This window comes from Odontesthes bonariensis, chromosome 2, assembly GCF_027942865.1.
Source record: "Odontesthes bonariensis isolate fOdoBon6 chromosome 2, fOdoBon6.hap1, whole genome shotgun sequence".
In the NCBI taxonomy this organism is placed as follows: domain Eukaryota; kingdom Metazoa; phylum Chordata; class Actinopteri; order Atheriniformes; family Atherinopsidae; genus Odontesthes; species Odontesthes bonariensis.
Window position 1 is genome coordinate 21,732,623 of NC_134507.1, and position 15,697 is coordinate 21,748,319.

General features: G+C 41.3%; 1 protein-coding gene across 1 annotated transcript in view; it reads right to left on the reverse strand.

The window, feature by feature from the left end:
- Nucleotides 1-1,478: 1,478 nt before the first annotated feature.
- lrpprc (leucine-rich pentatricopeptide repeat containing) overlaps nt 1,479-15,697 on the reverse strand; it is a 61,348-nt gene continuing 47,129 nt past the window's right edge. The window contains exons 31-38 of the mRNA XM_075479263.1: nt 15,063-15,151; nt 14,774-14,978; nt 12,568-12,695; nt 12,335-12,450; nt 6,623-6,697; nt 5,320-5,404; nt 4,134-4,276; nt 1,479-1,763 (exon numbers count right to left, since the gene is read on the reverse strand). Of these exons, the coding sequence (XP_075335378.1) occupies nt 1,692-1,763; nt 4,134-4,276; nt 5,320-5,404; nt 6,623-6,697; nt 12,335-12,450; nt 12,568-12,695; nt 14,774-14,978; nt 15,063-15,151 (913 nt within the window). The 3' untranslated portion in view covers nt 1,479-1,691. The remainder of the gene's footprint in view (nt 1,764-4,133; nt 4,277-5,319; nt 5,405-6,622; nt 6,698-12,334; nt 12,451-12,567; nt 12,696-14,773; nt 14,979-15,062; nt 15,152-15,697) is intronic.

Genomic DNA, 15,697 nt, shown 5'->3' on the forward strand with positions numbered 1-15,697 from the left:
AGCTCAAATGTTTAAATTGGGGTGCTATTTACTTCAATATTTCCAGTTATTTTCTCATGCTTAAACTCCATTATATTTCTCTGGAAATAATTGGACTTTTTTTTACCTACTGTAGTTACCTGTGACTTTTCAAATGAGGATTTCAGCTTGATGTGATGTGTAACACTTTGTTTGAGATGAAGCACTTGGATCTTGGATGAAAAAAAAAAAAGAAGCTATTCCTGCTTTTTAAGTGTGCAAATTTGCCACTTCTTGATTACAATTTAACATTCGGGTGTTTGTGCTGTGGATTGGACCAAGAAAGCATCGTGATGGTGTCAGTTCGAGCTGTCAGACTAGTTTTTAATCTCTTACAAACCATATGGCTTTAGGATTGGATGTTGTAGAGGTAAGATTGCTGCCTTTCATGTGGGTGATTGGGGTTTGAATCTGCATGAAAGGTACTACCTCTAATACGGGTCCTTAGGCAAGACCTCCTTACGCTACCTGCCTACATGAGTGTAAGTCGATTTGGATAAAAGCGTCTGCCATAAACATAGGATGCTGCCAACATCTCTTTTCTATCTAAATTATACTTTTTTTTTTTTACATAAAGTCTATTTTTGCTACATTGTCACCGATATTGCATTCGACTCAGATACCTTGGTTTCCAGGGAAGAAGAAGATTAAAAGGTTTGATGACCAAAAATGCTGACAAACTTATTCCAAAACCTATGGAAACCCATTTAGTCAGATGGAAAAAGTTTCTCAAAATAATAACAAAAATAACAAATGGCTAAAACATGCCTCCATACAGCATGTCTGAGTCTGAAAAACATTAGCTAGATTTCAGTTTCTCTAACAATGGCTCCAGAAGTTACTTAAACCTTGTAAAATATTAGTCAGAAGCTCATCTTTATTATTAATGTTAAATATTTTTTTGTGCTGCCAAGGTGGACTGACAAAAATGATATAAATATCAACAAATGCATACACTAGCAAAGTAGGACCACAATAACTGCATCAAAAATACCAGACACATTTTCCTGAGATTGAAAAACAGGCAATAAAGATTAAATGTGTTGTATCAAACTGCCTTGATTTCTGTAGAAACCCTGAAAATACTGACTGAAGAAAGGTTACATCCTTTTGTGTGATTTATTAAAATATTCTCTTTCAACCATACTACATAACACACAAAAATACTAGCCTGATTACAAAAATACACTCACCCCAACTAGAATTTTAACGAGGTAGCAGGTCAAGAAATAAGTCATTTTATCCATTCATAAACGTCCTCGGAGTCTGACCAGTAACAGTGCATCATATTCTTTTTTTTTTTTTTCTTTAGAGAGGCCTTTGGTTTTATGGGTTCAACCCAAGTCTGCGGCAATTGAGTGAATCTAGTTGAGTTTCCTACAAAAATGTAGAGGTTTAAAGTTAACCAAGACGTCGATCTAAATGTCAAAATGTGCTAAATAAATGGAGAGAACCCAGAATCATCATTACTCATCATCGTTTATTAGCATAAATACTTCTGTACATTCTCAACATCTTCATGGAAATTATCGATATTGCAGTGGACAGAGTCTGAAGATCCAACAGTTACAACACAATACTCAACATTTCAGCTTGGACAACTTAATATAAAAAAAAGAAAGAAAGAAAACAGTGGGATTTGCATGGAGGTATGAGGAGAGAGTGACGAGTGTTTATTCCTCTGCTGCCGCCTGGCCTTTGGCAGCTCTCTCCTTCAGCTTGTCTGCATAAAACTTAAAGGACTCCTGGAAAGAGAGGGAAAAGAGAAACGTTTCAGTAACAATAATATTCCAGACAAACTAAACATGCCAGTGAGTCTGAATGGTGTGTGAGTGCGTGTCTATCTTGCATCTTTCCAAAAGTAAGCAGCACGGGGGCCCCTCCTGGGTCGGTCTAAATAGTCTCCAGTCTCCAACCAGGTTGTCTCGTTTCATCTTTAAATCCCCATTAATACAGAAATAAGGGATTTGTAGCACATTCCCAAAACACACACTTCCGTTCTTTGCCTCTGTTCCTGCTTAATTAATCAGTGTTTTGATCCCGACAAAGTGTTGTGTTGGGTGTTTTTGGGGGGGAGAAGGTGAGAGCTTTTCTGCAGATTACGCCAGCTCTTTACATTGTGCGTTTGCTTATTAATGTCGTAATTAATGCCGATAAATGACTGCAGAGCGCCAGAGAGATCCTGGCACAGTTTCATACAGTTTCAAAGGGTCAGCTCACCCTAATTACAAAACCTTGTTTTCTCAGCAGATTTGTTCAGTTGTTTTATTGGTCTGGATTTCTCAACAAAACTCAAAGCAACTGGAAATCACATTTTCTACAAATGACACCATTTCTCTCCAGAAGCAGGAGCTCGCACACTGCTGTGGGAACAGCAACCACATGGAAAGAGCGGAGTACGGCAAAGAGAAGAGGCTTACAACCCATTTGTAGAAACTTGTGAACAACATGACTATCCACCTTTCCCTCTGCTTGCAACTCTTCTTCTCTCCTCTGCCTGTAAAACCCAGCACTCCCTTAGCTACCCTGACACTCAGTGAATAATGCAGGAGCTTCTCTACCTTCATCCCTCTTTCTCCTTCTATCTTCGTCCTGCAGGTGAGTGGTGGGAAGGTAAGAGTTGGGCTGCGGTCTACACCTGCCTCGAGGGGACAGAGCATCAAAGTGCTACTGCTGAGAGGCCCATGTGTGTGTGTTTACGCGTGTGTCCTCCGCCAAAAATAGAGCTACATCAGCATACAAAATGCTCAATGTGCCGAAATGCTCAAAAACACTTTGAAGCCCGAAAAGGAGAAAGGCTATTGCAGTGACACCATCTCGCTTACACAATACACTGTGTGTCCTCTGTGTCCTGGGGGTGTAATTTCTGACACACACACTCAGAGTAACAACCAGAGGATGCTGGCTGCGGGCCTGTGCAGCTCTGCTCCTTCACATTACGGCACAAAGGAACGCATTAGGACACAGGCCGGACAAGTGCCAGCACTCGTTAGGGCCTTTGGGGTCTGTGCACTTGTGCAGTCCTGTTCCCAATATGTTGTTTATGTATGCACAGATGTAACGATATGGACAGGTGCGTGCTTGTTTAATGCAGGTAATTCAGTTAGACGTTCAGTGGAATTATAAAACACAGAGGTATGAATTCCTGCTGTAATTAAAAGCGTCAATGAGGAGCTCCAACGCACATTTCAACATGCTTGTAACCAGTGGATTAGCCAGCAATTCTAATTGTTTATAAGCTTGCCAAACACCACCCCCACCACATTTGGGTTATCAACTATGGGAATTTGAATTGTACAGTTATTATTCTTCTTTTCCTTTTCAACCTTTATCTAAGCAGTAAATAAAACTCTTGACATTTAAAATCTCTTTTCCAAAAGTGTGTTGGCCAAGATAATCTTCACATTTTGATTGAACAAGTGATTTGATTGTTTAAAGCTGTAGGAATAAGTGGCGCATTTCACCATTTTATCAAACAAATGACTTAGTAAGTAAACAATCAGGAAATTACAAGATAACAAAAAAAAGCATATAGTCCTGGAGCTGTGTGAGACGAGTGAAGCCTGGATGAATCCAAAAACAGCCAAAGAAGAAAAGTGTGGCAGTCATCCGCGCAGTTACACAACAAGGCCTCATGTTGCTCAGTTTGATCAGCTTTTTACTGACAGCTTTTAATGCATTTAAATAAACTGAAGAAGCAGATCCAGGGATGTGTTGTTCAATTGACAGCATCTCTCTGGTTTTGCAGCATCGTTACCTACAGTAAATGATTTGAACTTTCCTCCTTGAACTCCAAACCTTCAGATATTCTTTCCAGTTGGAAACTTCAAGTTAGACAACAATATCCAGTAAAGTTTTCCAAAACATTTTTCAAAGGCATTGGCGGACTTGCCCTTTAGGTGCCCGCGGGCACATCAAAAGCGCACGAGTGACAGGAGAGTTTGACTGTTGAGTCGGACTGAGACGATAACGGTCAAATCTTTCTAGAATAACTTGGAGATTGGTCATTTTTGGGGATGTTTTCTTTCATTTGATCAAACATCTTTACATATTCTGCAGAGTTCTGGTGTACATCACCTCCGGTTTGTGTTTGTGTGCGTGTTTATGTGACTCACAGGGGGCTCGGTGAAGGGTACCGTCTCTTGTGCTTCGCGGTAAAGCCCAGCCAACCGTTTGAGTGACAGCTCGTCGACAGCGAGCCCATCCTTCTGCATCTGCTCATACAAAGCCTTCGCTGACGTAAAGTCCTTATCCAGAACTGCCAGATGACAGGGAGAGAGATGAAAAAATGAGACATAAAACATGACAATTACTATTTCAATGTAGATATTTAGAGGAAAAACTGAGTATGAGCAAATGACAGTGAATATGTGTGGATGACAATTGTGCCAATTCACACTGCTTCACACTGAAGTCCAACTACAAACTGGCCAGTCTTTGTATTCATCCTTTCTTTTGCCAGAATAATACTTTATTATCTAATTATTCTAAGAAGACACTGGCTGTGTGCTGTAAAGGGAAAAGTAGAACTTAAGTTAATTTCATCCAAATTGTGGTCGAATGATGATGAAGATTGAAAATAGAGTCATTTGCAAGAGATAAGGGAAACTTAGCTGGATACTAAAATAATCTTTAAACACATTTTAAAAACTTGATCCATACAAAATTATAAAGCTGCAGTCTCACTTTTTCTTGTTTTTCCAAATCTGACATTATGAGTGAATAAATCATTTGTAAACCTGTAACAAATGTGTTGAGTTATATGTATCAAAGAGATAAAATAAGGCACTCTTGTCAAACAGGCTAAAGAAAAAGTCAAAAGCTGGTGCAGAGAATAGAGATGGCTACAACATTACTCATTTCTTCCCCTCTGGTTGCCCTGATTGATCAACTCGCTATTTAAGGAGTCGTGTTTCACATCAGTGGTGCGGCGGGGAACCAGAACGGAGCGGCGGTGAAGTGAAAGCAAAAAAAAAAAGGGGGGAAGCACTGGGAAAGGAAATGTAGGCAGGAGTAAAAAGGTGGAGAGGAAAAGAAGTAATGAAGACAGGAGGGAAAAATGTGTGAGGTAAAATGCTGAGTGGTGGAACGTGTTGAGATTAGCACGCTAGGGTAGCCAGGACAGCCAACTCATTAGAGACCATGTGTTCTTCTAACCCCTGACATCTGCCTCTCACACGCAGCCACGCACTCTCCTTGACCTGATGCATTGTTAATGCATTCGTTAATGTTGACTTAGCTACAGGCCAGTGAACCGCCACAGTTCCAGCCTCGACAGAGCGCACGTCCATGCGGTCTTACCGTGACACTTTATCAGGTACGCGTGCACCACCTCTTTCTCGGCAAAGTCTGGAATCAGGCTCAGCAGACTCTTAATCTTTCCAATCTGTGCACACAAACAATTCACAAATGAGAGAATTATTTGCCAAGGTGGAGATTTGTTGTGATTTCAATCATGCAGGTTCTTCTGCCTTGATAACTTCACTCAAATCAAAATGAGCTTTTCTTGCAAAGTTTGTATCACAGCAGCATGCCCATGTTTCGGATACAGAAACTGAAGGAAGGATGCTTTGAAACAATAATGCCACGAATGGTTTTCCATCATAGAAGCTACAGTTTGCTCAGCTTCAACAGGTTTTAGCAAAAATGGTAATTTTATTGTTTTTTCACTGTGTAAATCCCTAAATATGCAGGTGGGATATTCCGTAGCAATTCAGCCAGTTATTCAGTTCTGTATTCCTAAAATTATTCTTAAACTTTTCCCCCACAGACACCAGGTGAATCTGGTGTGAGGAGCTGTTAGACAGCGTCAATCAGCACGTCTACATGCAGTTGAACCAGAGTTGGGTTAGAGTTGAACTTGGTCATTTAAATGGACAGCTGTTCTTCTGTGTGCGACCCTCCGACCGCGTGCACTGTAAGAGCAAAGCTGCAAAACTTTGAGCCGCTTCTCTCTTTTTCTGTGGGAGATCATCGTACATGTAGTGTAAAGGAACTCACTGCACAGACGTCTTTACGTCACTTGAATGTGGATTTTGTCAGATGCTTCTTCTAAAACCGGAATATTATTAGAACAGAATGACAGTCTGGAAATGCTTTAAATGACCACAAGTGGACGTGTATCCTTAACGGGCTGCTTTTCAGTCACAATTTCTGACTTGTTTAGTCGTCTGACTGAAGAAACAAAATGTGTGAATGAGAGCGGCTTTATTTGGAATTCAGCTGTGTCAACATACACTTACAGTTTACCGTTTTTACTAAAAGATGCAAAAAGTTGAAACTTTAGCTGAACGCATACGAGTGATTTGAACCCCCCACCACATAATTTGGGTGCGTCTCCAGCTTTGAGAAGCTCGATTTAACATGATTTCTGTCAGACAAACAGCTTTTTTTAAAAAGTCTTGAAGTTTGGCAGTCCTTCAAAAAGGAAAAACTCTGGCTTCTATAAAGGTGAGTGTAGATGCTGCATTATCATCAGTTATGGACCTGGTCACTTCTGCACAGTGAGACTTATCAATTCACATCGCACGGAAAGGAAAAGCTGCAATCTGCCTGTTCAAAACAAGCAGATCCTGAGGAAAATAATCCTGTCATGTGACCTTACCTGTCCAGGACTCTGAGCCTTTTGAGACACAAAGGACAGCAACACCTCCTTCTGTTCGGCCACGGCGTTACAGCGCTGCATCGAGACAAACCATAGGACAAAAAAGTGTGAGAAAGAGAGAAAACACTGATTCCTTTTAACTTTTCTTTTTTTTTTTTTGAGGTCAAGAAGACTCTCCAACCTCTGCTCTTCACGCAGGTGCAGTATATAAACTCACATGCACTCCAGCACACCCACGCATTCACACAAATACACGTACACACAGGGTCACACTCAGGTTAAAGGATAATTATGGATCTAATAACTACTCGTTTCTTTGTGAATTTAAATTCACAGCACTTTTCTCATCAGAAAGCATAATTATCATCACTTAGTCACACTAAAGACCATTTCTACAACTCAGTGGGAATGTAAGTATGGGCAAAGCCTGAGCTGTTCGTCTGCCGTACAGTTTTAAGGCTTAAAGATCCACTTCCATCGTTATTTCATTTACAAATATACATATTACTGTGGTCACCACTATGATTGAATGCATTGTGCATCGTTTCTGTCAAAAATATCGTCCTTGTCTCCTTGTTTCAAGCTGTTTTGTGTGAGCTAGAATTGGCCTGTGTGGCAAACGACTGGCTTTTCCGGTTTTCCTCATGAATATCTGCGACGTGACAATAAGGCACCTCTGGTTTCTAAAAAAAAAAAAAAAAAAAAAAAAAAAAAAAGTCACAGGGCACACCCCCTAGACCCCAGTTGAGCTGTGCCACTGCCAGCCCGCAGCGCGCTATGTTTGAACTGTGCCCGGAGTTTCTTGCTGCACTGCAACAATTGGCAATCATTGTTGTGGATTTGTGAAAGTTGGTGGATAAAATCATGTCTTCATGTATTCGCACCGCCTTACTCGCGCGAGTATTGCCGCGAGTGTAAATTGAATTTACTCTCCTTATTCGCGAGAGAAAGAAAGCCATGGCTGATATAAGTACCATCGCGTCCTTGTACCTGCTGTGGCAGTCCGAGATTCGTCTGAAACGCACACGCCGTCGTGTCTGGGTCAGTGACATCATCCGGTGGTGCATTCAGCTCGGATAATTTCACCGCCTTCTCCAGGAGTTGCGTCTGGATGACGGCCGCTTCCAGCAGTATTTCAGGCTCACCAGGACCCAGTTTGATGACCTGCTCGGGAGGATCGGTGCCGTGATCTCTCGGCAGGACACCAACTACAGGCGCTCCGCAGCTGAAATGGAGCTACGGTTCCTTGATCACCTGAAATCGGTGCGGTGATTTCAGGTTTATTTTTTTTATTTTATTTAGTCAGGGACCATGTGCAAAGTACATTAATTACAAAGTAAAGAGATGACCTGCACCAGATTGTAGTTTGGAAGCTAATTTCCATCTGCAGTCCCATCTGCATGTCACAGACACGACTCCATTTCAGCTGCGGAGCGCCTGTCCATCAGATTAGCTGTGGCCATGCCATACAAGGCTATGGGCGAGGCTTACGACCGAGTGACGAATCAAAGTTTCGCCTTCTCTCACGCGCTCATTTGTCTGTGTCTCCAAGTGGGTTGACCCTTCAATGACCAGTGCAGCCCAAGTAGATCGAATTACACTTTGGCGCGGCGCATACTCATATGACTTGTGACCTACCACATTTTAAAATGAGTGACACAAAAGTGGTTTCCAGCAAAAGTTGGCCTTTAAATCAGGAGACAGCAGGATAAAAAGATGAGTATCAAACAGAGAAGTAAAGAAGGAACAACTTCAAGGCTTGAGTGTAATTATCTCACATAAACTGGCACATTTCCCATACAGCAAACACTGTTTTTGTTTATTAAATTTGGAGTTTGAGAAACAGATGAAGCTCTTTGCATCCAACGCTTACGGCACTGAGCACTTAGCTTTGATTCCAGCACGCACTGGACGTAGCACCGTTTCAATAAGTTTAAGCACGGCCGCAAAATTGATCTACACCCAGAGTAGGATTCAGCTTGCACCAGGATTTTGTATTAACTGAAAGAGTTGGACTGTTGCGTAAAGTCTTCTCCAGCACATGGAAAATATTCTCACTGGGGTCAAGGTCTGGACTGTGGTGGAAAAGAAAGAAAAACAATCTATTGATTAACAAACCTGGTCAATTAGTTTATTTCGGTAGTAAACGGACCTCATCTTTAAAGCACATACAGAAACAAAGCTGAATCGAGGCCTGACCGACTGAAGCAGCTTTAGGCCACTTTCTGAGTCAACTCCTTCCAGTGAACAATACAAGCAAATGCTAAAGGAATGTAGACACTTGTGTACAGTCCAATCAGATAGCTGACTGCTTATGATGGAAACACGGACACGCAAAATAATGTGTGCGTGTTTGTGCAGGAGGAGCATTAACTTTGCTGTATTCTGAGAGAGTGGTTGTGTCCTCTTGGCTGAGCAGCAGTGAGGTCCGATTACAAGCCAGTCGTAAACTAACGTGTTTCACTCCTCCGCCGCCTCGTACAGAATTAAAAGCGGGTGGCCTGTAAGGCTTTTAACAGCACCACACGCACACATACACACGGCGAGCAGCAGTCCTGGAGCCACTAAGTGGCAGGATGACTTTAGTACAATCAGGCAATTAGACCAACACTACGCCATTTCACTCTTTGAAGCAACTTTGCTCCATGCTCTCACACTCCCTCTCTCTATTTTTTCCACTCCCTTGCCGCATCAAGCACTCCCAACGGCGACACCACAACCGAGCGGGCCCAGCATCTCCCCTGCTCCTCACACACACTGCTTAAAAGCTCTGCGTACCCAGGGAATGCTTCCTACTTTTCCTCAACGACCCATCCCAGCGCACACACACGCCATAGATGAGTCCGTTAGGCGCTCGCCTCGCCACCGTTTCTCTTCTTAATGACTTGACTTCATCCCTCTCACTCCCCACCGAGGTCACCTCCTTCTCTCTTGATAGCCTTGTCATGATTATAGTCTGCTTGGCTACTTAAAAGCTTTTCAGAGTTTTGGTGCAGCTTCACTTATGGTGGGATGGAGGAGCTGGACCGCTACCCTCCAGTGACCCTGGAGCAGCTCGGAGGAGGGGGGGGGAGTCAGGAAGATGTCAGCAAACCAACAATAAAGTTTAAACTCAAACTTTAACTATAAAAGACAAACGGGAGAACATGTCTGAGAATGGTCTTTACTGCCAGGTGTCTTTGTACTTTTATTTCCTGACAGCCAAACGTCCTGAAGTCTCGTCAAGTGTTTACATTCTCGCACCTTAAGTTTGTCATTTCAAATGTTGCATCAAATGTTTACATTTACAGATGTTCAATTACTTCCTTGTTTACATTATTTCAATAATCTGTACACTACGCAGAGACAAAACTCAGATAACTCCAATTATTACTGTCTTTAATGAGACTTTGAACCTTGTTATATCATGTGTCCATTCACTGCTTTCATTCTAAAAGAAAATTTACAAATTGTTTTCTATTCTTTTAAAAGTTGAAATATTTTTCATTTCAAATTAAATCTTGTAACCAGTTGAGGTGGAGCTCATCCTAATTAGGTTGATTGGTTCTAAAATCAATCATCTCAACTATTCGTTACTCTGCCGGTGTCTTCATGATCAATCCATCTATTGATTCATTGGTAAAATGTCAGAAATGAGCAAGAAAATGGCTTTTATCTACCTCAGATTCCATTAATATTAAATTCAGATTCCTTCTTTCCTACAATCTACAAATCTCAAAGTGAATCAGTTTACTGTAAATTCTGATGAGAGCAGTTAATTGTCACATTTGACTAGTTGAAAGCGTTAAATATCTTAATTCCACATCCTGTTCTAAAGTTTCTCAGTTCAGTTTATCAACTCATTTGCAAACTAAGTAATAGTTACTGGTTTCGATTGAATGAAGTGAAGTGGAATGTTTCCCTCAGTATTAAGTGTTTTGAATTGGAAAACAGTGAAATCCATACGTCTCAGATTTGTAAATTTGACTTGATTAAAGGCATTTTTATTTTATTTTTTTACATTTCATCAGTGATAACAGTGGGCACCAACAAGATATGTCAACTGATGAGGAATGGCATTATTGATGAAGCATTTTTACCTTTATTTGGCCTAAAATGAAACCTGAAAAGGACATTTCTAATATTATTCTTCCCTCATTTTCTTCTTACTATCGAGAGACAGTCTGCATGGTGGGCATATTATAGCTTTAAAATCATGTAAACCGAGTTGATGTTTAAATAATAATAAAGACGGGAGTAGTAAGTAATGTATCTGCTCATTAACATGCATGTTAGTCAGACATCCCTGTTAAAAGATTGAGAGGGACAATCACTCAGGATGTCGGGCAGATATGAGGGACAGACGGATGGCGGCTGTCTTTGTACATTCCAGTTTCACTCTGTCCAGGGGAGTCCAGGCATTATGAAAAAAAACACAAAGTTTTTGTAATTGACCGAACTGTTAAATTTGGCCAAATTAGGCTGTTTTCTGTATTTTACAACAAGTTGGTGTGAAATGCTACAAATGTACTGCTCTTGGGTTGCACATGCAGTGCCAGATTTGGTTAGAGTAGCAGCTCTTTGTACTTTAAAAAAATGATTATTTTTATTTATTTTTTTTATAGCTGATGATTTCAATCTCATTTCAAAATGCTAAGATGGTATGATGAGGAACATGCAATGACCTGTCTAGGGTTCATGTTATAAAAGTTCTTCATCTAATAAAGTCATATTCCTTACCTGTGTAAGTGTGCACTCTGGTGCATCTGAATGACTGAGTGGGGTAATCGCTAAAGTGAAAGAAAGTACACAGAGAGCAACATCCATCGTCCCTCCCATCTCTCACCCATCTAATTGCAACATATTCATGTCCCCAGGCTTAATGCAAAGTCATTGAGCTGTAATGTATGAACTGTGTTCAATAAGTGAAGTAGTAGACGGGCCAATTTCAGACCACCAGACTCAGTGGGTGGAATGTGGGTGAGCGTTTTCTGACAGGAAAATGTGCAGCGGGATAAATAAGTCAACAACTGTGGTGGAAGAGTAGCTCTAGCATCACTGCGGTCTGACAGCTGGACGAAAGCAACTGGGAGATGTGATGGACTAAATTCATCATTAGGTCCCATGTTGATGCCCCATGTTTTTTTTTTTTAACTTTTATTGAAGGATCAGATTTTAAATGCTTTGATACAATTTAAAATGTAGCCACATGCAGGGCAGTCAAATTGAGGAGTGTGCTCTGGATAAAATTGCTCCAGATAATTAAAAAACAAAACAAAAAACAGACTACTAATCAAAACTCCGCACGGCAGGAGGAATCTGCACTTGACCACCTGAGACTGGGAAATACACAAGCTTTTTACACTACAAAATGGAGATTAACCCGTGGCTCTATAATGAGAAGAGAGCCATGTATTCCTCGACTTCCTGTTTAAATCGTGATAAGGGGAGGTGATAAAGTGCTGTGAGAAAAGCATCCGTCTCCATTTACATTGTCGCTAGTTGATATCCCTCTAATATTATGTCTCATCCTGGTTTCTGTGGACTACAAACAAAAAGTATTCTGAAAGTCACACAAATTCACACTGAAGATTAACCAGATCTCACACACAAGAACACAAAGCTATTTAAAAACCACATTTAAATGTTAACATGTAACTTTTAACAACATAACGGCAACAGATATGTCAGGGATACACACAGAAATGTTTTGGCTCTCACACAGATACTCACAGCCAGCATGAATTTGGCGTCCTCGACTTTGTCCATTTCCAGCAGCTGGAGGAAGAGATCCGAGGCTGGTCTGTAGCAGGCGAAGTGGTTGGCTAACCGCTCTGCCATAATACTCACTGCAACAGCACATGCACATACTGGTCAATTTTCAGTTTGTATCACTGATAGACTGGATTTTAAATAAGTCCATTTGGCACCTTTCTTTCTATACACTGAGTCTTTTTGTGTCTTACATTTGTCCAAGACTTTGTCGTTGCCAGATTCCAGGACCTTTCTGAAGACAAAGGACATACTGGGATTTGTGTTGCTTGGACTTGTGTACAGTCCATCAAACAGCTCTACTGCCGAGTCCACGTCACCACTGAAGAGAGAAGGTTTGTTTGTTTAGTCATGACTGCCTGTACAGGTGTGAAAACAGCTATATTAGGACCCCCAATTCCAAAAAACTGTGACGTGTGAAATGTAAATAAAAACAAAAACATAAATCAGAATGTTTAATCCGCAATAGGACACAGAAAACGGATCAAAGACTGAAATTAAGACATTTTACTATCTTATAAGAAATATTCTGAATTTGATGGCAGCAACGTGTCTTAGAAAAGGTTCCATGTTTACCACTGTGCAGAATCCTCTCTTCTTTTAGCAACAGTCTGTAAAAATCGGTCCAGCAACTGGACCTTCTACTTTGAAGTCATGTGGTTATAATAGATGCAGTATGTGGTTTAGCATTGCTGAAATATGCAAAGCCTTCCCTGAAAAATACATCTTGTGGATGAGAGCTCTAAGACCTGTATATACACCTTTCAGAATGGCAGCTCACACATCTGCTGCCAGTTCCACAGGCACTTCTACACCTCCACACAGTCAGAGATGCAGGCTTTTGAACAGTGTTGATGACTTGCCAGATGGTCTCTCTCATGCCAAATGTTGCTACCATCAAATTCAAGAATAGCTAGGATTCTTCATGAAATAGAAAAATATTTTACACAATATTCCAACTTTTTTTTTTCATGGCCAGTTTCCAAGTCCAGTGTGTAAGTGCAGCAAATGTGGTTTGGCTTTGTTTGGTCAAAGACTGCCGATTTTGTCCTTGAAAGCTGAATGAGTTAAAGGCTATACACCACCCAACCCCCTTACCTCCTTACACCTTTCTTACACACACAGCAGAAAGCAAAAGAACTGAGATTTTAGAGAATTCTTTAGAGATAAAGGGCTTTGGGCTGGTAAGGAACACATGCAGAGAATATACTGTACTAAAGAACAACAAAGGAGCTCCCCGGGGCGGTTCTAAGACTTTGAAAACATAACAAAAATCCCACAAAACATGATATTAGTTGAATCTTTTTGTCCTTTACAACCTCCCGCTTGGTGCAGACCAGCTCATTGTCCCACTCATAGTGTGAAATGTTTTTCTGCTGAGGTTCCCACCACCCGACAAAAGCCTGCACACCAATGCGCAACCAAACTAAAACAACTCAATCTGGCAACCCAAGCTCACTACAAACACTTTACGCCCGTTCCCCGCCGTCAGTCATAATGAATATTTAACAAAGAGGGTGGGCGTTCTTCACTGTGTACGTACATGTGTGAGAGTCCAGAGGTAGGGGAACATATCTACGCTGATTGTTGCGACTGGGACCGTCTGAATAATTCAGCAAAGGGCCCCTCTAAATGTGGTGCTCCGCTTTCCGGACCTACTCGCTTTTCCACCGCAGCTCTTAACCAGTCAGCTTGACTCAGATACAAGGCGGAGGCACGTGTCAGAGAGACTCAGCGCGCAGCTCCCAGAGGTCAGGGTTCAAGCTGACAGGCCCGAGCTGCGATGGCCAATCAGGCGTGAGACTGCCTAGCTATTTTTCACTTCCTGCTGTCCCTCCAAGTTGACACGGGGACGCTGCTGTTCGAGCTGGGCGACTGCGCTAATGCAGAAAGTGGCACAATAAAACTTTTATGCACGATATGTTTTATCATTTTGTCCTTCGCTATTAGAGAGGCAACAAAGCAGTGGTGGAGGATGGGTGTTTTCATGACATTAAAAGGACTCCATGAATAATCCTATTATGCCTGTATTTCCTATTTGTTCTTGGCGCCTCACTCACCCTGTAAGCTTTTACTTTAAGAGCGTGTCAGTCTGGATCTCGTCACACTGCTGGTATTGCATTAAATTGTTATGTCTGTCTAAAAGTGTTTACACAATAGAGTAAAACATTCACATTGGACTGCAGTGAAATGCTATTTGTAACCTACGACCGTGCCCATTTGCAATTGTTTATTTCGCTGTTTGGTTTGTGTTTGTACCACATTTGACTCAATATAGCCAATCAAAATCCTGTTGGTTGTTATCATTCTTTGTTCATAGAAAAATCAGACAATCCTAAAGTCACACCAGTCAGAAATCTTTCAAATATCTTTGGCAAAATATCAACCCGACGGCCTTACTTATTGATGTGTGCCAGGGCTGTGTTGTTAATAAACACCATGCTGGACAGGTTGGAGGTTGTGCCGAGGCTCTTAACTAGAGACTCCACTTCTTGGATGCCTGCGACATCGCCACGGTTACCCAGGGCCTGAACCAATCTGGTGATGGCAAGGTTCGAGGGCACGTGATCCACCTGAAGCATAGACTTCAGTTTTGCAAGAGCATCTGTTGAGGAGCACAAGAGGTGAGTGCTTGTTTGTACACAACATGACAACATGTGTGCATTTAGTGCACGTGGCTGATGCTTACCGTTGACCTGCCCTTTCTTGCTGTATGAGATGATGAGCAAACTGCTGGCGATGTCACTCAGCTTGAAGCCTGGCACACGTGTCTCAGCACTGAGGGAGGAATAAAATATGTTCTAGGTTATTACCTTTGAAAAAGATGCTCCTTTCTGTAAACCTGTTGAAAATAAGTTTTAACATGCGAGGACAAACAAAGCAACCATAGAACAGTATTAATAGTGGCTGGAGCTTTCTGTGTATCAGCATTTGTGGGCAGAACTTCAAATCAATGTGTCGAAATCTTTCATGTTAGTACCGACTGTGGAAGATTTTTGCATAAATATCCTGCTGCAGGACAATTTCTCAAGTATCTAATTCACTGAACTGAGTCAAAAACAGACAAACATGTTTTTATCTGAATGCTTTTTGACCGTGTTTCCAGGAAAAACACAATTTCACTGCCAGATAATCTGGAAAACTAATGGAAAATAAGAAAGGCTTGTCTGTTTTTGCACATGTTACCCGTTTGTGGCTGCAGGTTTTTATTTGTGTATCATGTAATCCAGTGTGGCGTGGGCTGTTTCTGTTAAAATGAAAAAAAATGATCTATTTATATTGTGATATCTTGATATTAGATCATGTACATCCTGTCTTAGTGAT